Below are 23732 nucleotides of genomic sequence, written 5' to 3'. Positions count from 1 at the left end.
TCGCTCTTCCGCTTCAGCCTGCGACGCGGAGTCCGACGCGGGCCCGAGTGGATTCCGAGGACGGGTGGGGAGGGGACAGCGCTCCGGCCGGCTTTGGGAGGCCTAGGTTCTGGGCGTGGGGCGCGGAAGGACGCCTCCGGCGCACAGGCCGCTCGGGCCGCACTGCAGGCCCGCGGGCTCCTCGCCTTCGGCCCTTTAACCACAGACCCGATCGCGACCCCGGGGCCCGAGGCGGCGCTTCAGATCCGCGGCTGCGCCGGGCGCCCGGAACCGGAGGCCGACCCTGAAAGGCTCGGAACTGGACCCCGGAGGGGTCGGGCGGGCTGGGGGCGCGTTATTCACAAGGAAAAGACAGCACTTCCAGCGCTGCCTTGACAATACACCCCGGGGCAGGCGAGCTCCGGCTCTGCGCGGAACCAGAGGCGCGTCGCAGGCGTCTCCACCGGCCCGTTCAGAGGTACAGAAACGCCGGCCCCGGACGAGCCACCGGAGCGCGGTCGGCTGGGTGGGGGTCCCTGCCGCCTTCCCTCGGGCCGCACGGATTTCTCGGGGTCCCCCGCAACGTCCCAGACACGATCTGCCCAATTCCTGGGCCCCCGCCCCAAAGCGAAGCCACCGCCCGGTCCCTCCTGGGGCGGACGCCAGGCTTCCGCACCTGCTGCCCAGGCCGCGGGGCCCTGAGAGAGTGGAGAGGGCCGCGCACTGCGCTGCGTGGGAACCATCTAGGACCGAACGGAAACGCCGGCAAACAATGAACTTAAATTAAAATCTCCTCCCCACGCCGGGACAGGGCTTCTCCACCCACGCACACGCACTTCTTTCTGCCCCGAGTTTAGCCCCGTTCTGTTGCTGGAGGAGGAAAGCCCGGGAGGGGGGCGAGAAAACGGATCTGGGACGGCCCCGCGGGCGAATAACCTGAGTAATTGTGGGAGAGGGTCCGGGAAACTTTGAACACCTCGCATCCCGAGCCACCGGCAGCGGCAGCCGGCGCCGGACCCCTCCCTGCCAGCCCGTCCCCCCTCAGCTAATCACCCTCATTAGGAGCCTCATCGCCGGCCTAATGAAAGCAAACCGTGTGGAAATCGCCGGTAAACAGTTGGGTCTGTGCGGTAATTAATTCAGTGTCTCTTCTAATCAAACTGAAAGGGAATCGGGCAGCGGCTTGCGGAGCCGTGACATCACCCCCCAAAATCGTCCAGAGCCAATCAGCGTCATCACTCCGGGGACACGTGGGCGAGTCCCCTTTAAACACACACACACACACACACACACGCACGCACGCACACACAACATAACGAAAAAAAAAAGAAACAAACAAAAAAACCCAGCCCCAAAGTAAAAGTGACACAAGTTCATTTTTTAAAGGAAGGGGGGGAGGCGAAGGCGCGCGCCGAGGACCGGCGGCAGCCGCGGAGCCGGGAGGCGCTGTCCGCGGTGCTGACGGGTCCCCGGAGCGCAGGGAGCGCGGAGCGAGGACCTCCCCGGCCAGGTGAAGCGTCATGCGCCGCGGGCCGCCGCCGCCGCCGCTGCCGCTATCCGCGGTGCTGACGCCACCAGGTGCGCTTCGTTCCGTCCGCTGGTAGCCCGCTGCTCTCCGCTGTGCTGACCCCTCTGCCTTCGGCCACCGCTTGCCTGGAGGAAGCGTGCGGTTTGGATCTTTAAAAGCCGTTCTGTATTTAGATTCCAACATCCTCGCGTCTCTTCGGTGCCAAAGGAGAGCTCAGGCCGTCCGTCTCCTCCTTTGCTCTCCCCAACTTGGCGCACCCTCCCTCCCATCCCTCCCTGACACTCCCACCACCCCCCCTCGGCTCGGCGACTCGGCGCGATGCAGCAGAAGACGCGCTGAGCCCTTTTGGATCTAATGCGCAGAGGAGGTTGGCCCAGAGCTGCTGGGCTCCCCCAAGGCTGAACTCTATCCAAGGTGCCCGCAGGCTCCCTGCCCGCCTTCCCCATGCCAGCCCGCAGCTAGGGGCAGGGGCAGCGGCGGCTGGGGTTGGGGGTGGGTGGGGAGCTGGTGGAGAGGACAGGTCGCAGCTTGGCTATGGAAGGCTCCAATGGCTTTGGGATCGACTCCATCCTCTCCCACCGAGCGGGCAGCCCCGCCCTTCCCAAGGGGGACCCCTTGCTTGGGGACTGCCGATCGCCCCTGGAGCTGAGTCCACGCTCTGAAAGCAGCAGCGACTGCTCTTCGCCAGCCTCACCAGGAAGGGACTGTCTGGACGCAGGCGCCCCGCGGCCTGGTGGGGCGCCGGGCCCCGCTTTGGACTCCCACCTGCAGCCCGGGCAGCTCTCGGCCCCAGCCCAGTCACGCACTGTGACCTCCTCCTTCCTGATCAGGGACATCCTTGCCGACTGCAAACCCCTGGCAGCCTGTGCGCCCTACACCAGCAGTGGGCAGCCGGCGGCCCCCGAGCCAGGGGGCCGTCTGGCGGCCAAGGCCGGGGAGGACTTTAGAGACAAGCTGGACAAAAGTGGCAGCAACGCCTCATCAGACTCCGAGTACAAAGGTAAGAAAATGGGACATGGAAACTTGGGGGACACTGTATCTCCAAAAACTGGCAGTAAAACTCAAGTGCACGCAACTCGGGGACAAGCGAAGCGCATGCGGCTCAGAGCTCCCTCCAGGCCCAGCTGAGCCGCTGGTCTCGTCTGAACCTCTCGGCCAACCGCCCGCGGCTATGCCTTTGAGCAACAAAGAGTCCAGCGGAGAGAGTGGGGAGAGGAATGCTCTGTGCCCCAGGGAGAGCCCCCAAAATGCACAAAGCAAACTTTCCAAACTTCGGCTGGGTCTCCCCTTCCAGGGGTGCCGGTGGGCAGGAGCAGGCTCCTATCTGGCTGAGCCTGTGGCTGAGAAAAGACCTCTCGGAGGCAACAGAGGGCCCGAAGGGCTCTGCTGGAAGGCCTCCCCCCTACATCCCCCCACCTTTTTTTTATAAGAGTGAAAACCTAGCAGGAAATTTCAGCACGAGCACTGAGAACAGTCAGAATTTTCCGCCCTTTAATCTGAATATCCGGAGGGGAAGAAGACCTGGGCTCTGCCGCGTGTTGGGCCCAGGGCGACGGGTGCCTGGGAGTCCTGCGGAAGGAGCACTCGCTGCGCAGTAGGAACAGCAGGCAGGCAGCTGTCTGGTCGGGAGGGGACCCTGCACCCACCCAAGAGCTCTCGCTGAATTTGATTTTTCAGAGAATCGAGCAATCGATTTCTGGTATTGTGGGACCCGAGGAGACGGCCCCAGTCCCCTGTGTTGGGGTCACTGGCCCCTCGCTTGCCTGTCACCTCTGTGAGCCTTTTCCTTGTTGTTTGCTTCTCCTCCGTTTTAACCAGGGAGCTGAGACCGAGATTCAGAGGGTGGTGTGGGGTGGAGGGAGGAAGAAGGAGAAAAAGGAAGAAGGGGCGAAAGGAAGGAGCACCCTAATTTTATTTCTGGTCCCTGGGAACCGCCTGGACTTGAGCTCATTGGCGGGGCCAAAGGGGCAGAGCTCTTTCTAGGAAGTAGCCCCGAGGCCGGAGCGGGAGCCGCGTCAGGGCTCCGAGGGAGGGAGCCCGGTGTCCCCATCCAGCCGAAAACGGGGCTGGCAGGGGCTCTTCAGAGCTTATCCAGTCTCCTAATGAATTCCCAAACCCTGTTCACCAGACAGAACTTCCCTGTAAGGCACCGGCTTTCCCGTCTTGGAGCCCTCACCTTCCGGCCCCTGTTTGCGCTCAGTCCTCATGAAAACCCAGGGAGGTGCACTTAAGCCTCTCCTTCCAACCAAGAATTCGAGTGTGGACATGCCCTGGCCTCAACCGTGAGACCCGCCTGGGGCCCCTCTACACCCGTCGCTGCCCACGCTTCCCCAGCCGCCTCAGCCGGGCTGTGCCGGGACACCCAGAACATGGGCAGGTTGAGCGCGGGTGCCCAGGAAGGAGGGCCAGCGGCACCCGGCCCAGAAACGCCTGCTTCTCTCCAGGGGCCGTTCACAGAGGCAAAGAAAACTTGCCCAGCAGGAAGACAGGTGTAGGGGAGGGCGGGAAGCAGCACCAACCTGTATCTGTAACACGGCTTTATTGTGTGTATTCTCAACGGCACCCCAGCTTTGTGGCTACAGTGGGGGGCCAGAGTCCCCGCAGTTGCATGCTACCGGTGGTGCGGTTCTCGGCAAGAGAAGCTGGCTCTTGTCTCCTTTTATTCGGGATTTTGAGGAGAGGTTTCGTTTAAGATAATTGGAATATCCATTTCCTTCTCCTGCCCCTGCTGGTATCTGATGGGGAGGGGAGGAGGGGTAGCTGTCCGCATATCGCTTAAATAGGTTCGGAGTGGGGGGGTGGAAGGTCTCCCTCACACCCACCCGGAGGCGGTGCCCACTTTGCTCTACAAAGCCTCGGGTGAAAAGGGAGTGGGGACATCCGCCACGGAGTCAATGTCGGGAGCACTCCTCAAACGTGGAGGTGACGTTTCAGGGCCGAGTTAGGAAGGCTGGCGGGCCGGTGGGCATCTTCCCACCCACCTCCCGTGCTGAGTCATTTCCTCCGAGGGAGGCGGTCCACCCCGAGGGCCCGGTATCAGAGGCTCCTTTCCTAGGACACGTAGAGAAGCTAGAACCAGAGAAGTACGGTGTCCGCCCTGGCTGTGGAGGCTCGAGCCAACGCCCGTCCGCTAAGAAGCCGAACTGGCACCTTGCTCCAAGCAGGCAGGTCAGGGCGTCTCCACCTCTGGAGCCTTGTTCTCGACCAGCGGTAGTGGCCCTGAGGGCACATTCGGAGGCTCCAGGCAGCGCCAGAGAGGGATCAGGGAAAAGCCCCCACCTTCCGGACACCACCATTCAACCCACCCACCCCCACCTCTGGCCGCAGCCCCGAGAAGCGGGGATTTTTACAGTCAGCGGAACCATTAGGTCACCAAGCAAGGTCTCCGTTATATCAAGTCTGGAGTGCGGGTCATCGTTTCCTCGAACTCGATTAAACTTTCCCCGCCAGCACAGACAGGACGGCCCCTCCACCCCAACACACCTGCCGAGGTGGCCAGACCGTACGTGGCCCGAGCCTGGCTGGCAGGGCTCGGGGTGCCGGCGTGGAGGAGGTGGTCTCTCCCCAGGGGCGACCTCCCGGCCAGCCTGCCTCGGTGCACACAGTGCCCACGCCCTCCCGGCTGCAAGCCCCTGCCTTTCCGGTTGAAAAGTCTCACTCCCTAGTGGCTCAATTAACCGGATTATTGTTTCCTACAGAGAGAAATCAACCCACATTCAGCTGAACCCTGTCAGCTGCAAACGCCACGCACAATGAAACTCACCAGAAAGGAAAACACCGAGAGAATAAGAGTGGGGGAGGCCCCAGCCAGGCGCCAATTTGGGGAAAGGGGTCTCTTTGGTTCTATCGTTGCTTTAGGGGGAGGAAGCGGGGAGATTACTGAGCCTGTTTGATCCTGTCTGGGCTCCCGTGCCGTCAATCCCAATCCAAAGTGTTTGGTAAGAGGAAACTGCCCCATCGGGCCTGATCCTCGGGCCTGAGGAGTAGGGACCTAGTGGGACCACGCGACCACAGGGGGAGTTAGCAGGAGCCACCGCGTCCACAGGAAAACGGACCCCGGCGGCGTACGCATCGCGGGGCAGACGTGCCGCTCCCAGATCCTGATTCACCCTCGCGCCGGCCTTCTGGTGCTGGGCTCTGTGGTGAGTTAAGAACCGGGGCCAATCACCCTCATAGATTTGCGTCTATAGAGGGGCCAGGAGAGACGTGAGCACATTGTTCTTCAGGACAACGATTCGTCTGGGGAGCTCAGCTTTTTGTCTCTCCACGCGGGTATTTCTCCCTGGACTCCGGCTCTCGGCCTCCTCCTTCCCCGGCCCACACGCAGCCAGAGAATCCGGCGCAGATGCAGAGCACAGATCTGCACCCCTGAGCACGCACCGCACAGCCCGCCCCGGCTGGGACCCCTGGGTCCTCTCCCCCCTGTGCGTTCAGCCAGCTGCCCAGTTTATGCCTCCGGGGAGTGCGTGCGGAGTAGGGAAGGTGGGTTGAGATCTCTCGGCTTCGGGTTATTTCTCCCGGAGGTGTCAGTCCCTCTCGGTCCGGGGGCCCTGCGGTCCGTGCTCCTGGCAGTTTTCCTGCAGCCCCCGAGTGTGGTGGGACCACTGCTGCCGGAGCCGCCGTTGTCGGGAGCCGAGTGTGCCCGACCTCGATGGGCTGGCAGCCGCTGGGGTGGGAGGGCGGCGAGGCCGGGAGCTGACGGGCCGCTGTGTCTCCTCAGTGAAGGAGGAGGGCGACCGCGAGATCTCCAGCTCTCGGGACAGTCCCCCGGTGCGCCTGAAGAAGCCACGCAAGGCGCGTACCGCCTTCACAGACCATCAGCTGGCGCAGCTGGAGCGCAGCTTTGAGCGACAGAAGTACCTGAGTGTGCAGGACCGGATGGAGCTCGCTGCCTCGCTCAACCTCACAGACACGCAGGTCAAGACCTGGTACCAGAACCGCAGGTGAGGCCCCGCTTCAGGGTGGGAAGGGCGAAAGGGCCGCCTCTCCTGTGCTGTCTGCTCTGTGTGGGAATCTGTCCACGGCCTGGCGCTCAGGGAGGGCCCCTGAGTTTTCTCCATCCTGTAAAAGTGGGGAAACTGAGGCCCCAGGAGAGAAGGCTTTGCCCAAAGATCTCGATGAGGGAGAAAGACGGCCCTGGACTCTGTCTCTAGTACTCACTTACGCCCCCCGAGGACTGGTGGACAGACAGACGTGTGGGCCATGGGCGGTCCGCCCAAGGCCTGCCCTATCCCAGCCAGGTCCTCCCCCCCCCCCCAGCTGGACCAGCCCTAGCTCCAGTGTGGGGCCGCTGAGTTCTCCCAACGGAAGCCCCGGCCAGGGGAGGGGTGGGGCCTGTGTCTCTGGGGAGGGCAGCCAGTGAGGGGGGAGTGTAGTAGTCATAGCCCAGACCAGACAGCTGCTGGGGGTGGGGAGGGCTCTCAGTGCTACCTGGTCCCTCCGGGCCCCCTTGGCCTTCCCTGTAGTGACACTTGGAGGAGGGCAGGGGCCCGCCCAGCCCGTCTGGGACTGCGAGTCGGAGGACTGGGAAGTCGGTGCAGAGCACTCACTGATCTTGAACCTGCTGTTTTCCCACCTCCCTCCCTAACACATTCAATGGACACAAACACACGAACGCAAACACGTCCACACACTCCACCCATAGTCACACAGACAGACACGCACGCTCGCACCGACACAACTCACACCCACAGAAACACTTGCGCCCACAGTCACTCCGATGTCCTTCATGGAGGCCGGAATGGTGCCTTCCATAAACAAGCCTCAGAACACATTGACCCATTAATAATAAATATCGATTACTGCTCCGGGCATCAATAATTAAGGCCCGTTGCAGTAATTACACAATTATGATGATGATGAATAATTCAGAGAGGGAACCGGGTTGGTGTGCCCGAGCCCGGCTTGGTGGGCCTGGCCCAGCCCCACAGACCAGCTACACCCAGGGGCGCCAGCCACAGCTCTGGCGACGGGTGGGCCTTGACCTCCTCGCCTCCCCCAGCCCCCACTGACACTGTGCCTGTGCCCCCGGACCTCGGTGCCGGACAGGCTGCAGGGCCGGGGTGACTGCGGAGGGGGCTTGGTCCGGGTGTGTCTTCTCTATTTGCCGCCTCCACTGACGGGCCACTAACTGGGACCCTGGATGGTGCAGCCCCCGCAAGTGGTGCCGCTGGGAGAGGCAGCAGAGCCCCCTTCTGGGACTGACTGACTCCTCGTCGCACCCCCCGCGCCCCCGCTGCCACAGTGTCCTCTCCAGGGCAATCTCGCCCCCCTCCCAGGGGACAGATAGGTGGGCCAAGCTCCAACAGCAGGTCCAAGGACCCTGCCTGCGGGCCCCTAAACAGAGTGTGTTTCAGGTTAGGGTCAGGGTATTGGGGTCAGAAAGCTGGCTTAGAACCCCTGCTCTACCATGTGGGAGAGACCATCTGGAAAAATGGCCCACGCCTCAGTTTCCTTATCTGTCAAATGGGGAGGAATGGCTGTGGAAGGCGGTGGAAGTTTGAACGAGGCAATACCTGCCCCTGCTATCGGCGCACTGGCGCGATCCGCTGGGCCTCCCGAAGGTGCCCAGCGCTCGGAGGGTCCGGGGTCTCCGAGCGTCACAGCTCTGACCCCACCCTGCGCATTTATCTCGGTTCCCCAGGACCAAGTGGAAGCGACAGACGGCCGTCGGGCTGGAGCTGCTGGCGGAGGCAGGCAATTACTCGGCACTCCAGCGGATGTTCCCGTCGCCTTATTTCTACCCGCAGAGTCTCGTTTCCAACCTGGACCCCGGCGCCGCGCTCTATCTGTATCGCGGGCCCAGCGCGCCGCCGCCCGCCCTGCAGAGACCCCTGGTGCCCCGCATCCTCATCCACGGACTCCAGGGCGCCAGCGAGCCGCCCCCGCCGCTGCCCCCGCTGGCCGGCGTCCTGCCGCGCGCCGCGCAGCCCCGGTGAAGCGCCCGCCGCCTCGCGGGGCTGCGCGCTCGCCCGGGCGGCCTGCTTCCCGGAGGGCACAGGGTGGACGCCCATTCCCGGGGCCGCTGTCCGGCTCTCCGGCCCGGTGTCCACACAAGGCCCGGACCCCAGACTGCGTCTCCCTAACGGCCCTCCGCGTCCTCCCTCCGGCCAGTCCACCCGGAGCCACTTCAACCGCGGATGTACATACTGGACACCCCACTGCCGGCTCCCGCGGGCACCCCCTCGCCCCTCCCGGGAGCAGGCGGGGCGGCCCCAGGCTGCACTCTCCCTCCCCTCCACGTCCCGGCTGCGCACCGAACCCCTCCCCGCACCCCTGGCCCGGGAGCGGGAGTGCGGCGCCCCCGCAGAGCTGTACATACGGTGTGCAAAGTGCACATGAAGTTATTTATTCGTGACCCATGAGCCCGTGACTGTGTCCGTGAATCAGTGAGTCTGTGGCCTGTGCCCGCGCCCCTCCCAGGCAGGGCGGGAAGGGGCCCAGGGGCCTGACTCCCACCGCGACCCCAGGCCTCTGTCGGGAGGCAGCCGGGCCCCTCGGGCTCTCTCTCTCTCTCTTTTCTAAATGTCGAAATAAACTTCTTACAAATGACCAGGCGCCCGTCCGCGCTCAGTCCTTCTTTGCCACTGTCCCTCCTGGGGTTCAGTCTCCTTCCGCCCATAGTCAGGACATTCGCGCGCCCCTCTCCCCTTTGGCGCTGTGGCCGTGGGCAGGGGCCCCCGTCTTCCTCTCTCCACAATGAGGCCAGCCCGCCGCTGCCCGCCTGCCCCGCCCCCGGCCTCTCCAGCTGGTCCCCTGCCGCTCGCAGCCGGTCCCGGGGGCCGGGTGGGGGTCAGCGGCCGGGCCCGCTCGGCTGCGGGCCGGGCTGCGATGCCCTCGCTGAGCCGGCTCATCTGGCCGCAACAAGGGCTCCGGCAGCTGGTGACCGGCCCGCCGCGCGCGGGGCCGACAGATGGGCTCCGAGGCGACTCCCCCGTCAGCCCCTCCGCCCGCGCCACGGCCGCTCGCCGGCGCCGGCGTGGCTCGGGGCCCGCGCTGGGCGGACGCAACGAGACTTCGCTGGGAACCGGATGCCGCACTGGGTGGCCCCACTCCCGGGTCTCCAGCCTCCGAACCCGTCCCCCCCCCCCCCCCGAGTATGTGGGAAACGAGACGCAGAGCAGGCCGAACCCCGGCGTCCGCCCCAGGCCCGGCCCGGAGGTCCGGGATCTCGGGGAAGGGGCTGAAACCTGGAGCCCGACTCCAGGCTACCGGTTCACCGTCCAGGCCGAGGTGGCCCCTGAAGCCGCGCTCTCCACGGGGGCCGTGGTGCAGGTGCCCCGGCTCCCCCACCTCACCACCTGCAGCCCAAAGGCCCCGCACTGAAGACACGCCCAGGGTGGGCAAGTCTGGGGGCTCCGCAGGCCAGCCCCTCGCGTGGCGGCAGGATGGCTCCGGGAGAGCAAGAGGCCGCGGCATGTTTAAACCGCACCCCCCACCGGCCCTGCTCCGTTTCGGCCCCAACCCCCCGCTTTCCCTTTCTGGGACGGTGAGGGTATTATCCTGATTTTGCAAAATGCACAGCAGCTAATTAAGTCAAGGAGCCCTTCGGCTTTCGGGTTCTTTTGCATGTGAATGGGGGTTGGTAAATCCTCGGCTCTGACTGTGGCGGGGGCAAGGGGGGACTGTCCCCAACCCAGGGTTAATGAAGTGGGAAAGGAGTCTCCCATAGCCTCCTGCAAACAAAACCCCCCATACAACAAACCCGGCCCAAATCCTACATGGATTGACTTAAACCCAGGGGATAAGTGCTTTAAATTAATCTCATTGAATAAGAATGAGACCAAACAAAACTCTTTAAAATCATATTAAAAATCTATCAAAGGACAACTTGCACCGGTGTGCTTTTCATTCCGTGGACGTGCAGGAGGCGGGCCGCGCTGCGCTCTGGCGTTTACACAGCGCAGTGTAAACCGCAGGCACCTTCTCCAGGATGTCGCCGTCCTTGTACCTCGGCGGCGACTTCACATCTTACACTAATGAAGAACAAGCCTCCCCGACAACTTTCTAATTATGATATTTCAAACTGCCCTGCACTTCCCATCTGTAATAATAACCTGACAACCCTTACGGGGAGGGGGGTGCTTTCCGGTGGAAGAAGGGGAATTTAGTTTCTGTTCCCGACCCTGGCGCTGGGTGGGCCCTGTTTAAAATAGAAGGGAACCCCCCAAAGTCAGACCCCCCCCCCAGCGATAACAACAGGAGAGGCACCCAGACGGCTTTCCCTGGGTTTCCGCTCCTCAGCCCCTGCCTCCCCACCCCCCACCACTCTCAACTCTACAGGGGGATTTTTCGGGAAGTGGGCTGATTTTAAGGGGGCCCCAGTGCCCCTCTGAGCGCCCTAGGGTGGCACAAATTGGGAGACGGTGTGACGGCCAAGCGGACCATCTGACAAGATCACTTAAGGGCTCTTTTTGAGTGGGGCGGCTTCAGTGGGAAAAGCCTCGTTATCTGCTTTTGGGGGAGGGCTGAAGTGCCCAACAGCAAGGCCACGAGCCGTGTGCCCGGTGGGGAAGGTGCGCGCCTCCCCATTTATGCATCCCTCCGCCCCCACTAGGGTGAGAAAGAAAACCAAAGGAACCCAGCGGGCTTTGCCCAAACGCCCGCCCCTCCCCCCGCCGAGGGTCGTTGCCCGAGTCTTCTCTCCCTGAGAGGGTCTGGTCCACCTGCTTCGGCGCCGGGGCACCAGGCCCTGTCCATGCGGCCAGCTAAGAGCGTTCCCCGGGGCACCCCGCCATTTCCCCGCGGGCCCACGTGGGGAAAAGGCTTTGGGCCTGCGACACTGTGAAATGTCCAAATTCTCTGTGACTTGAAAGACAAGGATCAGGGCAGTTTGGGAAAATGGGGGGAACGCACGGAATTAGAGTGTGTGCCGTGGAATTAGGCAAAAGCTTCGCCTAACTGGTGCCTGAAATACATAATCTGACAAGAGCCATAATAAGAGAAAAAGAGGTTTATTTTAAGGTTATTTAAACTTCGATAATATCAACCCTAAATCTGCTAAATCCGTGTTTCTTTATTAACTGGGGGTAACAGACTGACTCTACTGTGACGAGAAACCCTGACTCTGTGTCAGCAAATTAAGTGGAAGTTTCGATCTCAGAATCACAGCCACACACTTGGCATATCTCTACGCCTTCCCCGCCCGCACGCCCGACCCACCCTCTAATGGGGAAAGGGGGCCACTCTCCGACCCCCCCAATCACGGGCACCAGTCCTGTTTCTCGCACAGCTGGGTTTTATCCACAGTCTGACCCTCCTGGTCTCGTCCAAACTGCGTGAGCCGTCCTACGTCAGAGTAAAGAACGGGCAGGTTTGCCCAAAGTCAGCATGGCGTGTGCTACAGGTTTTACTACTATCATGAGTTGCACCAATTGGCCCTAAAATCTGCGACAGCCACTCTGCAAAATGCACCTTTTCTGTCCTGCACAGGCTCTGCCCAGCATAACCAGACAGGCGGAGGTGAGGACACTTCCCAGTGCCCACAGCGCCTCCCTTACCCCCACCAAAGCTCTTCTGTCCGGAAGGCCCACTAGAGGGGGGCACCTGCACTCCCCCTGGAAATTGGGGGAAAATGGGAAGGGAGAGTGGGGGATAAAGGCAGAGCAGGGGGTGGGACGGCATTGGCACTGCTGCGGCTTTGCCCCTCTCCTCTGGACCCCTCTGGAGCTGCCGTGTCTAAATCTTACATTTATTGAGAAATCAATACGCCCTGGGGGTCCTCTTTCAAACCTCCCAGGAAACACAATGGGGGAGGGGCGTTTGTGGCCTGGGCCGAGATACAAAGACCCCAGACTCTTGGAGACAAGATGGAATTCAATGGCAGAAAAAGGTCAGGACCCGGTGCCTTTTGAATTCAAAGGCAAATACTAGAAAGGCACCAGTAAATCAATTAGCCTGAGAGAGTCAGTTTTCCGAGGACATGGAGGGACATGGAGAGTGAGAACGTGACTCAGGACTTGGAGTCAGGAATAGCCTGGGGACAGGGACTCGAGTCTCTCTGACCCACAGCAGGACCCTCTGGTCTCTCTCGTGAAGCATCTGGACATCGACAAAGTGATCTGATATTTTTTGTTCTTTTACAAATTTAAACCTAGATTTTAACTCATTTTGCAAAAATCCCTGCCAGCATAGGCGTAAAACTGAAACTCCTCAGGCCAGGGCCCTGACCGGTGCCGAGGGCAGGTGCTCTCAGGGTGGCGCGGGCCGGTCACCATTACATCTGCGGTGCGGCTAAGTGCGGGCAGCGGTGGAATGAGTACAAAAAAACAGATGCAGTATATGAGATACAGGTTAACTGGCTAATCTACACTCCCTGCCCCCTGGACTCCGCCCCGGGGAGAAGGGCTGTGCTTCTCGGCCGCGGGGACCGACAAACACAGGACCTCCGCCCGGTGCCACCGGTGCCACCGGTGCCCCCCGGACCCCCGGGCCCAGGCCCAGGCCGGTGGAGACAGGGCCTGAAAGGCAGAGTCTGAACAGACTGCGAGGGACGTCCTCGGTGGCCTTCCTGGGCTTCCCTCTGCTTCACGGGGAGCATTCCTCCTCTTCCTCCGGACCGGGGCTGGCGGCTGGCCCGGAGCGCTTGCTCCGAGTTCCGCCCGGGGCCACGCCGGCCTCCGCCCCACTGGAGTACTCCGAACGCAACATTTCCGCGAGGCGGCACTTCCTCTGGGGCTTCCTGCGGAGGTCAGGCCTGGGAACGGAACGGCAGAGGGGAGAGACACTATTATTTTTCTTTTGCGCTTGGAAAGAGGCTGAGAGCAGCTGGTGCCGAGACTGCGGGACTGACATTTTTGTGCAAGAAGTACAATCCCTTCGATGGTGCTTGTTTTGATATTCTATGCACCAGAAGATTAGATACGGCAATGACAGATTTTCATAATGGTGGCAAAATACCATGGCATTTTTAAAAGTGAGGCTTTGTTCTATGTTGTTTTCACCGGAAAAAGGAACGACATACACACCACTGATGGCAAATGAGGTGTGTGATGCAGCCGTTCGCTGAAGGACGGGGGGAACCCACCCTGAAACCCAAGCATGTCCCGCAGGGAAAGCGGCTGGCAGCACTCCCGCCTCTCGCAGTTCAAAGCGCAGGGCCACCTCCTAGGGACTGAGCCATGGCCTGCCAGCAGGGGCCGGAGAGCAAGGGCTGGGGGACCTGTCCCAGGCACAGACACCTCTCGACTGACTGAAGAGACTCTCAGAAATAACTCTGACCCAGAACGCCTGAACCCGGGGTGTGGGCAGCAGACGGCCCCGGGGCCCGCAGACCAGGGTATTTTGGGCTTGGTTCCAGGTCACTGCAACAAAATGAGTCTCAGTCTGTTGCCGCCTGAGGGTCTGGCCTTCAACATGGAAGACACGCATCTGCGAAGCTCCTTGAGGCCCAGCCCAGTCACACAAGGTGTGCCTGCAACTGTCTTCAAAAGACCTTACCATTTGATCACAAGGTCAGAGGGGACATTTCTAGTTCAGTCAGACACAGGAGGAATTATTATGCAAATTGGAGAGCAACGTTTCAAAGACAGGATTTCAACCAAAGTGGCCGCAGCGCCACGGCCACCAAACCCGTGCAGCAACACTGCCACCTCCTCAGCAACAAGGTGGCAGTGTCTTCGGGTGACAGCCTCTTGGGGTTCTTGCAGGAGGCAGATGTCGGCCTTTGGCCAGGTATGTACCTGCAACGTTTTCTTTGCCATAATAATCGGAGGTGAAGTCAGACTAAAACAGTGGTCAACACAAATGTAACAGAACTCCCTTAAAACCTCCAAATCACAGACAGATGGACCACTGGGACAAAACGGAGGCTGCACCACGCCGTGACGGCACTGACACCAGGTTGGACGGGCCCGCCTGGTCTCAGCCACACTCCACATGAGACCTGCACCAGCCGGACAATGGTTCCCATCGCCACCACACACAGGGAGGCCTGCGCAGCCACCCCGCCTGGGGGAAGAGGGACGCGGAAGCGGAGGGATGATCAGGACCCAACACGGAAGGTCCAGGAACCTGAACCACGCGTGTGCGCGGGCCGGACTCGGCAAGGCTGGCAGGGCCTGGAGGCACCTTTGGGCCCTGCAATGTCTCACATGATCTGTGCCCCCCGAGGCGGGCAGGCGGGCACTCGCACGTCAGAGAAACTGAGGCCTGATGCGGGCACGGCAAGTGCAAGGGCCAAGATGTGAACAAGTCAGACAGGCTCAGAGACCTCGGTCCCGCCTGCGGCCACGCCAGGGCAGCTCAGACGGCCGGGCATGACAGCGAGGCCCAGCACACCTTTGGTGACACGGAGGGGCATCTGTGGTCACACTGGACTGTTCTGGCGGGACAGGGGATGGATGACAGGGGAAGGTGGTGACACAGATGTGGGGATTGGAACCTGGCTGTCGGACAAGAGCTCACACTGAGCACGTGCCCGTCTTTTCAGTGGCCCCGTGGAAAAACGGGGCGGTGCTCACCACACTGCTCACAGGCCTTGGCAGGGTTCAGTACAGACAGACACAGGGGTTGGCTGGCGGCTGGCCAGTGGACGGCGGTCGGTCTCAGTCAAAACGAAGGGAACTGAGGTTCAGAGATGCCACGCGATGCTCCCGAGGCCACTCGGGGACCAGACTGGCTCCGAGGCCCGTCTTGATCCATCACCTGTTCCCGCAGGGCCATGGCTCTAAATCCCAGGACCAGGACCTGCCCCGCAGGGCTGTGCCCGTGTCCCGGGCGAAGGCCCCGCCTCCGGGGGTAGCTGGGTGGTTTGGCAGCGGCAGTGGCAGGAGACGGGCCGCCAGCTGAGTGCTGAACTTGTCCCGAACTGCAGGCTGCCAGTTCTGCCTCGTGGTTTATTTTTAGTCAGATTACATGACAGACTGAGTGAAGGGGCTGTGACAGGAAGGAGCGCTTTTCTTCCCCCTCATTTGAACCCGGTACTCACAATGCATATAATTTTACATGTAACAACCAGTTTCAAAATATGCAAAATTTCAGTCAAAATAGCCTCCCCGGCATGAGCTCCGCCACTCACTTCAGCGACTGCTCCTGTCACAGCCAACCCAGAGTCAGTCCCCAGAATCTCACGGGGGGTGAAGGCTGAAACAGAGATTGTGCACAGAGCAGGCAGAGGCTGGCTCAGACTGGGGGGTCCCGGAGACGGACAGATTGTCACACATGCCCCCCACTTCTGCTGGGTGGGACGGTGGTCGGAGGTGGACCAGCAGTGCCCAGGAATGGCTCGTGAGGACCTTTCGGTCCACATTGGTAGCAGATGTGTCAGACAGCAGGTCTCGGAGACGGCCCTGCTTGCCTGGAGGTTATGACCTCGAAGCCCCAGAGCAGCGTGTAACTTCATTCTAGTCGATGCAGTCGGCCCTTGAAGAGCGCGGGGCTCGGACGCTGGCCACCACATTCGCCAGTTCCCAGCTGTGGATGGAAAACACAGCCCTGCCGTCCCAGCCTGGGTTGTTCAAGGTCAACAGTACTTTCAATGCGGGACCCAGACCCTTTCGGGGGCAAGCCTCGGGGTCAACCCTGCTGGCGTGGCAGCCACCCCACGGGACTTGCCTTCCCTCGGCCAGCACACTGCCTCCTCTCCTTTGTTCTCAGGCCCAGTGCTGAGAAGGCCAAGTCCAGATGGAAGATGAAACGCTCTAAACCCAAGCACACGATGGGTGTGTGTGGGCGCAACGCCTCCCGCCAGGCTGTGGTTCTCCCGGGAACCTGCCGGCTTCCCTGCCCTCCTCACCCTCTGAACACCCAGACCCTGTCCAGCGGGCTTTCTGAGCACGCACCCGCCCGGAGTCCCCAGGCAGCAGCCCGGCTTACCCAGCCACAGGGAGTCCCTGGCAGCAAGGCGGAGCACCCCTCAGCTGGCGTGCCGGGTCACCCAGCTGGGCAGGCAGACGCTCCCACCGCCGGGGGAGGGGGCTCGCAGCCTGGTTAGCACATTCATGTGCCCACCGGGACAGCCGCTGGAGACAGGGCCTCCCTGCAACATCGCCGATAGATTTGGGGTGCCCGGCAGAAAGGCATTCCAGTATGGGCTCAGGGTAATGGCATTCTTTGGCAGGACAAAATGTTTTATTTTGTCTTGTCTTATTTACGTATTGTTAAGTCTAAGGGTATCTTTTTATGTTTTAGGGTCATATTTAGAAGCGTCTCCCACATTGTAGAGAAGGGGTATCAAACTCATTTTCACTGGCGGCCCATCAGCCTGGCGGCTGCCTTCAAAGGGCCAAAGGTGACTTAGGACTGTCCACATGTAGCTACTCTGTAAAGAGTTGAGCAAGAGCTCGGCGCTGCCGCCGGGTGGAAACAAGGCGCCCGGCTGGATTCAGCCCACGGGCACTGTGTTTGCCACCTGCGCCCTGGAGCACTTAGAAAATAATCGAGTCTGCTATTGCTTTAATTTCACCTGCATTCTATTTTAGTTTACAGCAGGATGTGGGGAATTTCACTATTTCTTCCCGAAAGTTACTCAGACAGTCACCGAGCAGTAGGTCTCCCCCAAGGACTCCATATGCACCTACGGACAGCCCTTCAGACTCCCAGCGCCCCCTGCGGGCAGAGGCTGGGAGGACTCCCGACGGCCAACGTGGAAGGGCCCCACCAAACACAGTAGAACAGCACTGAAACCAACGTGGATAGAAAACAGGTCAGAGCAAAGCCATTCGAACTGGCTGCGCGACTCCAATAACTTAGTGCACGTCAGGACCTGCTATGAGGACTCGACAGGCGCTCAACCCTTCTCCTTCCCCAAGCCGGGGGCAGGTGCCACCAGCGTCCCCACCCCGCTGTGGCAGGGATGGGCTCAGAGGGGCCAGGTGGCACGTGCGGGGTTGCACACGGTCACAGAGGAGCTGGGATGTGAGCCCACAGCTTGCCTACCTCACCACTGAGCTGCAAGTTCTCATCGCAGCAAGGAGCGAGCTCCTTGCGTGAAGTATTTTTAACACAAAGACAATGTTCACGTCATCTTGAATGTCAGTTTTGGGACCCCTGAGAAAGTGTGTCTTAACTGTAATAGTTGGAGAAATAAAAACAACAACTATAACAACAAAATGTAAAAACCAGCCGTAGAGACCACGACCCGTCCGCTCTCCACACACACGCACGGAGACCCGTGCACGCGCACACACACCGCGTCCGAGGGCGCGGGGAGCGTGCGCCGGGGTCGGCTTGGATGGTGGGCTTCTGAGTGATCTTTAAGCCTTTTCTCTATTTTCTGAGTTTTTGCAACAAATGTGTTATTTTCATAATCAGAAAACAGTATATTCATTTAGGAAAATAGAATTAAAAGGTAGACTTTTGCTTTATGCTGCAATGATGAAGCATTTTAATATTTACTTATCAAAACCTCTTTGCTTTTACCTTCCAGTTTATTAGACCTTGTGAGGGGTTCTTTTCCTTGTGGTGTGAGCACAACAGACAAACAGGAGGCGGCCTGGGAAAGGGCCTTCACCCCTGCAGCCAGGGCGGCTCTGCCCTGGCCCCGGAGCTCCTGCCCCGCGCTTTCAGGCGGAGAGGAGGCAGCAGCGTCTGTGCAAGGCTTTGGTGGGCCTCAGAGCGGCCAACGGCTCCAGGGAGAAGCTGACAAGCAGTCCCCCTGGTGTGACCATGCAGCTGAGGTGCGGGGTCAGCCAGCGTGCGAAGGTAACTCAGCCACCAAAGGGTGGCGGCTACAGCGCCTTCTGGTCACTGAAGGGGAGCGACTGGATGGACACCGCTTCACAGGCTCTGGACTCTGTTTGGCAGGGATGTGGCAGGCAGGCCAGCTGCTTTAGGGACGCCTTCTGGTGATTTCTTAGGATCAAACCAAGTGCAGCTTTTGAAAAACTGGCAGAGCCCCAGAACACACCCCGCTCTGGGGAGGAAGCCACGGCACAACGCCCAGGAGAGGCCGGTGGACGGAGACCAGCAAGGAGCAGGGTCCGCCTTGTGCCCAGAATGGGCCTGTGACAGCCGCAGCGCGTGAGTCTGCTGCTCCAGGGCGTGCACTCAGGGGGCCGAGGGCTGGGGGGGGGGGGGGGATTCCAGCCTCAGCTAGGACTTTGAGATCACGTGGCCCAAGTGCCGAGACTTCCCCAGAAGTTCTGTGGGGACTCGGGCATGGACGTCAACAGCAGATGGCCGAGCTGGGAAGGGCAGAGAAGGAACTTGGAAGCGCCTGGCTGGAATCCCAGCTCTGCCCCGCCCTACCCCACTGGGGGCCTTGTCCCCTCACAAGTGCAGGCTCCTGTAAAGGTAAACCAACCGGAATGTGCGTTTGTAGTGTGAGTACACTACGGAATGCCGTCAGGCGGGGGGAGTCCAGGGGCCCGTGGAAACAACTTGGTGTGTTTGTAACCTGGCTGGCCACACCCTAGGAAGGCAAATGAGACTGGTGGGCTGCGAATGAATTCCAGCACCAAGCCCCAGTGCTCAGCCCCCAGCCTGCCCTGCCCGCTGGGATTATCAACCACCACATCTGCAGATGGAAAGCCTGCTGGGACAGCTGACATGCTGGGTGACCTCTGTCTGGGCCTCGGCTACAAGATGGAACTGACCTGGGGCATGCACAGGTCTTGCCCTCGGGCCCCAGCAGGCGAGTGGTTTGGATCACCAGGTGTGCAAATGGGTATTTAGACGGTGAGTGTCGCCCCGAGCCAGGGGAGGACCCAGGGGCAACCAGGCGAGCAGCTGCGACCTGGGGCCGGGTGCGAGCCCAGCCTGCCATGGGGATGCCGCCATGATGGCGGAGGACGGGAGGTGGCGCAGCTCTGCACGGCCGAGCGCCCGGCCAGTGCGCACACACATCAGTGGTGGCCCTGAGCCCTGCCGTCACCATCAGCTGTGAGACTCTCTGCTGGGCGGTCCCTGCCCAAGTGTGGGTAGTTTAATGAGCCTGATTTTGAAAAAAGCCTGGTCTGAGAGACAATGCTTCTGCCGACAGACGGTGAACCAGGAGCAGTGGGGGACGTATGGCCGGGCTCAGGCTCGCCGTGCAGAGCTGGCCCAGGCGAGGGTCCGGGCACTGTCCCATGAGGTCTCCCGGTGTGGCGGGGCCTGTTTCTCCGTCCAGCTGACTCTCTCACAAAAGGACTAAGTGAACCAGCGAATCAAAGCACTTACCACGGTGCCTGCTGCAAGGGTGCCCACGGAGCGCTGGCTGCCCTTAACGGGGACAGGCGGACGTCGCACAGCTGACACGCTGTCACGTGGACTGGGACCACTTTCACCAAAGGCAGCATCACCTCCACTGCTGTTCGCAGTGGAGAAGTGGTCCCAGCACGCGAGTCTCAGACACCAGGACGGAAGCAAGACTGAGCGTGGAATGGGCGAGTGGCCCATCACTCCAGCTCCTTCTCAGGGGCTCTGGCAGAGAGGGTCTGTTCTGGGAGCAGTGGCCCCTGCCCCGTGCTGCTGGGAGGCCTGAAGCAGAGAACCACAGATGACCCACCAAGAGCCAGTATGGCTGGTGGGACAAGGGTCAGGCAGGGGAACACTCCGGGGATCCCATGAAGCCTTCGCTCACCACAGACCCTGAAGGGGAAGTGGGACCGGGCGGAGGCAATGGCGTTTACTGACCCACTGCGGTGCCCAGTGCTCCGCGTTCGTTGTCCCCTGCCCCCTCCCCACCCAGAGGCCCACCACGCAGCCAGGGCTGGACGGCGCTGAAAGCACTGGCCCCAGGCCAGCCTTCCTCCACTGCACCCTCTGCCTCCAGATGTGGGAGAAAGTGGAGAAGTGGTCCCATCCGGGCACTGCCTGCAACCGTCTCCTCTCAAACAGGCCCTGAGACAATGCCCCTGGACGTGACGCCCTGGCCCACTCCAGGACCAGCTGCTCCGTGGTCTCCAATCCAACTCTTCCACACACACTGTCCCCTACTTTAAGTCGATGTCTCCAGCGACATCGAGAATTACCTGTGCATGTACAAAAACACCCTTAACAGGGTTCACTTACTTGTTACTTTGCTTAATACTAATTCTAGAAACCAGAAGCTTCGGAAAGGGATAGGGAAGGAAGCAGACAAGTGCTAGGCGAGTGGGCCCTGGGTCTCTGAGATCGTCTCATCGGCAGTCACTGGGGACCCTCCCTGGTCATGGGGACCTCACGAGGTCTCAATGAGATCATGCACGTGAACTTAGCACAGCTGAGGGTGCACACCAGACCCCATGAGAGACGCTGCCGCCACCACCAAAGACCTTAAAACAGGTATCACTTCTGCCACTCACTCGGGACACGGGGTCTCAAACAGCACCCCTCGTCTTGACTGTCAGTTAAGTGGCTGTAACAGTCCTCTGCACCTTGGACACCAGGACCGTGGAGGGGAGGTGGCGTGGGAAGACCTGAGGTCACTTCGCACAGGTCCGAACCGGTGGGAAGACCCCAGCTCCGCCGAGGCAGGCTGTAGGGGACTGGGGACGCCCTATTCAGAGAGGAGCCTCAGGAACGTGGGGCAGACTGGGGGGGAGAGGGAGCGGCCTGCTCTGAGAGGCGGAGTGTGGGACGAAAGGGAACCGAGCAGCAGGGGCACAGCGGGGGGACCGTGGCGTCTGCCCATCTCTGAAATGGCACCGACTGCAGGACTCGTCACGGAAGGCGGCTCATGGCCTTGGTGCATGCCGCCCTAGTGCCCACGGTGCATCGGGCCAGCCCACCTCCCAGTCCCTGTGCCCCTGAGGCACCAACGGCTAACGTGCTGTCTCCAGTGACCCCCTCAGCCTCGGAGAGGCTGGCTGGGTCCTGGTCTTCGTTGTCTGCCGAATGCCTGATGGAAAGAGCACCCTGGACTCCCGCCATCCTCAGGTGACCCAGGTGTGTGGGAAGCACAGGGTCGCGCGAGACCTTCTGATCGCCTGGTTGGCCGGGCGGGGAGAAGGGTGTCTGCTGGAGGTGGCGGAAAGCTGGTAACCTCACGGTGTCTGAGAGGAGAAAGTCAGACAAGCGGCCGAAGGTGGAAGCTGCATGCGCACAGCTGTGATCAAACCAGAGCCCCAAAGGGCGGGGCCCACAGTCCTGACCACACAGCAGGGAAACTGAGCTGGCACCAGTGCACTGAGGGAAAAGGGATGTGCCCCTCACTGCCAGTGGTGCCCACTCGGCTGTGTGAACAGGCAGGCAGCCAGGCCCCCTGACGAAAAGCCTGGAGTGGCTCCTCTGTGCCAGGTGCTCACACCCAGAAAGACCCAGACACCTCCCAGGGCACTCAACCTGTCCCATCTGCCTGGACACTTCGAAGGCCAGTTGCCCCAGAGACGATCCAGCAGGAACTTCTGGTCTCCCCATGTGTCCAGCAGAACGTGCTCTTCTCACACCCATGTGGCCCCCCCAGGCCCCCGCCCAACCCTGACTCACTGGAACCAGATGCACGTGGCCAGCGTCCAGCAGCCACTGGGGCCGAGGAAGACGCCCGGTCGCTGCCTGCTCAGAGCACCACGCTGCTGCGGCTGCCAGGGGTGGAACCCACGCCTGGATCTTTGAGAACTGGGTCATGTCCGCTGTGCTGTGACTTCAGACCTGACGGAGCCGAGGCCTCCTGGGCCGAGACTGCGAGAAGCGCCCGCCCTGCTCACAGCCGCTGCCCAGCAGAGGCCCTGGCTCTCTCTCTGCTCCTCCGGAGGGAGCTGAGCGGCCCCGACTCTGTTCACCTCCACATCCTGTGGGCTGCTCCCTCTCGGGGCCTCTGCTTTGATGCCAAGAGATGATGTCCCTGCAGGAATGATTGAGCTCCATGGCTCACCCGGATGAGGACCTTGAGGGCAGAAGGGCCAGGCCGCACTGGGTACGAACCGGGGCTGTCGCCATGTGTCTCGATCACAGAGTAGTCGAGGGGTGCAGGGTGGAGGCCCGGCTGCCCACGTAGCACAGTGGCCACCAAGGACCCAGCAGCAGGCTACTCGAAAGTCCGGGTGATGCTGCGGGGCCAGGCACTGCCAGTCACAAGGCCAGGACGTTCGATGGTGGTGAACGCGCGGTGGGTTCCCCAGCAGGGCCCCTTCCAGCCTCTGACCTCAGGTTCACAGAATAACCAGCTCAAGGAAACCGAGGAGGTTTCCACTGCGGGCTGGGTTCCGGCCGGCAAGGGGCAGCTGGGTGAGCGGCATGAGGGAGGCAGTAAGCGCCACATGAAAACTGGCCGGCAGCTGCCCCCAGAAACACGCAGGCTGGCGGGGAGGTGCCACTGCAGCTCCGCAGGACGGGGCCCTGGGCGAGCAGCAGCGTTTTCGAGGCTGCTCCAGCGTCCACAGTCGAGGGGTCGACTGCTAACTGCGCTCAGGTGCAGTGGAGGCCCAGGGACCTGACAACACCGTCGCCGCCGCCACTGCCGCCATGTGCTCCCGACACGTGATGTGGCCTACTCCTCCGCCTCTGCCCTGAGCCCCACGGCAACCCTGGGAGGCCCGAGCGCCCCGTTGGAGAGGTGAGGGGGTGAGGCACACAGACCATGAGTAACTCAACCCAGACTCCCAGAGCCGATCTAAGAGGTACCTACTTCTCAAACTAGAGTGTGCAACGTAGTAACCCTTACTAGTTACTTAACAAATATCCAATAAGCTTTAAAGATCAGAGAAACCCTAGAAGTGGCACTTGCAAAACCTCCCTTGCAAAACCTCTCGTTTGAAGTTCAGTGACAAGCAGCTGTCGTAATTCAGACAAGCCAAGTCTGGCGAGTGAGGCCCCAAGAGGACGTCACTTCTCTCAGAGGCCGCACCCCACCCAGAACTCCGGAAGAAACAGGCTCGTGGTGTGGGGGTGGAGCGTGACCCCGCCCACGCACGCCAGCGTCAGCAGGGACTGGGGGACGGAAGACAGCCCTAACTTTAGGCCGTTTACCTGTCTGACAACACCGGGAACTACCAGGTAACAGGTTAGCTAGGCTGGCTTGAGAAGATTCACAAAAACAAAACCCTTCTTTTCAGAACAGTCAACAAGTCGGACTTTCACACTGCCCGTTTCACAAGGAAGAGGGTGAGCACGGGGAGCAAAATGACCGAGGGACCGAGAAGGAAAACACCTGATGCTTCCAGGCGCCAAGAGCATCCAAGGACACGGGCGAGTTCAGGTGGCTACGAGCCGAGTCCCCTGGGGAAAAAGGTGTTTCGTAGTTGTCACACGTAACTCACTTGCTGCAGGGTGGCACCCAGGAGACACGCTCTTACACGTAGTCACAGTAACACTGAGACCCCCAGGCCCGCTAGTTCCTTCCCATGTTCCTGAACCACCTCTGGGGCGCTGGACAGCCGGGGGGGGG

General features: G+C 61.1%; 3 protein-coding genes across 5 annotated transcripts in view; 1 reads left to right on the top strand and 2 right to left on the bottom strand.

Annotated features, from left to right (window-relative positions):
* The first annotated feature begins 2041 nt into the window (after nt 1–2041).
* Nucleotides 2042–8445, top strand: BARHL1 (BarH like homeobox 1). Its single transcript, XM_037158536.2, has 3 exons — nt 2042–2507; nt 6228–6450; nt 8151–8445. The coding sequence occupies exons 1-3, from the start codon at nt 2042–2044 to the stop codon at nt 8443–8445; spliced, it is 984 nt and encodes a 327-aa protein (XP_037014431.2).
* Nucleotides 8446–11444: 2999 nt separating this feature from the next.
* DDX31 (DEAD-box helicase 31) overlaps nt 11445–23732 on the bottom strand; it is a 63749-nt gene continuing 51461 nt past the window's right edge. For 2 of the 3 annotated variants that reach the window (XM_053667762.1, XM_037158582.2), the window contains one exon: nt 11445–13202. In XM_053667762.1, coding sequence (XP_053523737.1) covers nt 13034–13202 — 169 coding nt within the window. In that variant the 3' untranslated portion in view covers nt 11445–13033. The other variant, XM_053667763.1, reaches the window with a different exon arrangement.
* LOC119059036 (uncharacterized) lies at nt 19900–23720 on the bottom strand. Its single transcript, XM_053667770.1, has 2 exons — nt 22271–23720; nt 19900–22190 (listed from the first exon to the last, which is right to left on the bottom strand). Exon 2 carries the CDS (start codon nt 21971–21973, stop codon nt 21071–21073), a length of 903 nt encoding a protein of 300 aa, XP_053523745.1. The 5' UTR covers nt 21974–22190; nt 22271–23720; the 3' UTR covers nt 19900–21070.

Source organism: Artibeus jamaicensis, unplaced genomic scaffold, assembly GCF_021234435.1.
Source record: "Artibeus jamaicensis isolate MK-2021 breed Jamaican fruit bat unplaced genomic scaffold, CSHL_Jam_final contig_471, whole genome shotgun sequence".
In the NCBI taxonomy this organism is placed as follows: domain Eukaryota; kingdom Metazoa; phylum Chordata; class Mammalia; order Chiroptera; family Phyllostomidae; genus Artibeus; species Artibeus jamaicensis.
The sequence above is the reverse complement of the archived record's forward strand: the minus strand, read 5'-3'. Positions and strand labels throughout refer to the sequence as shown.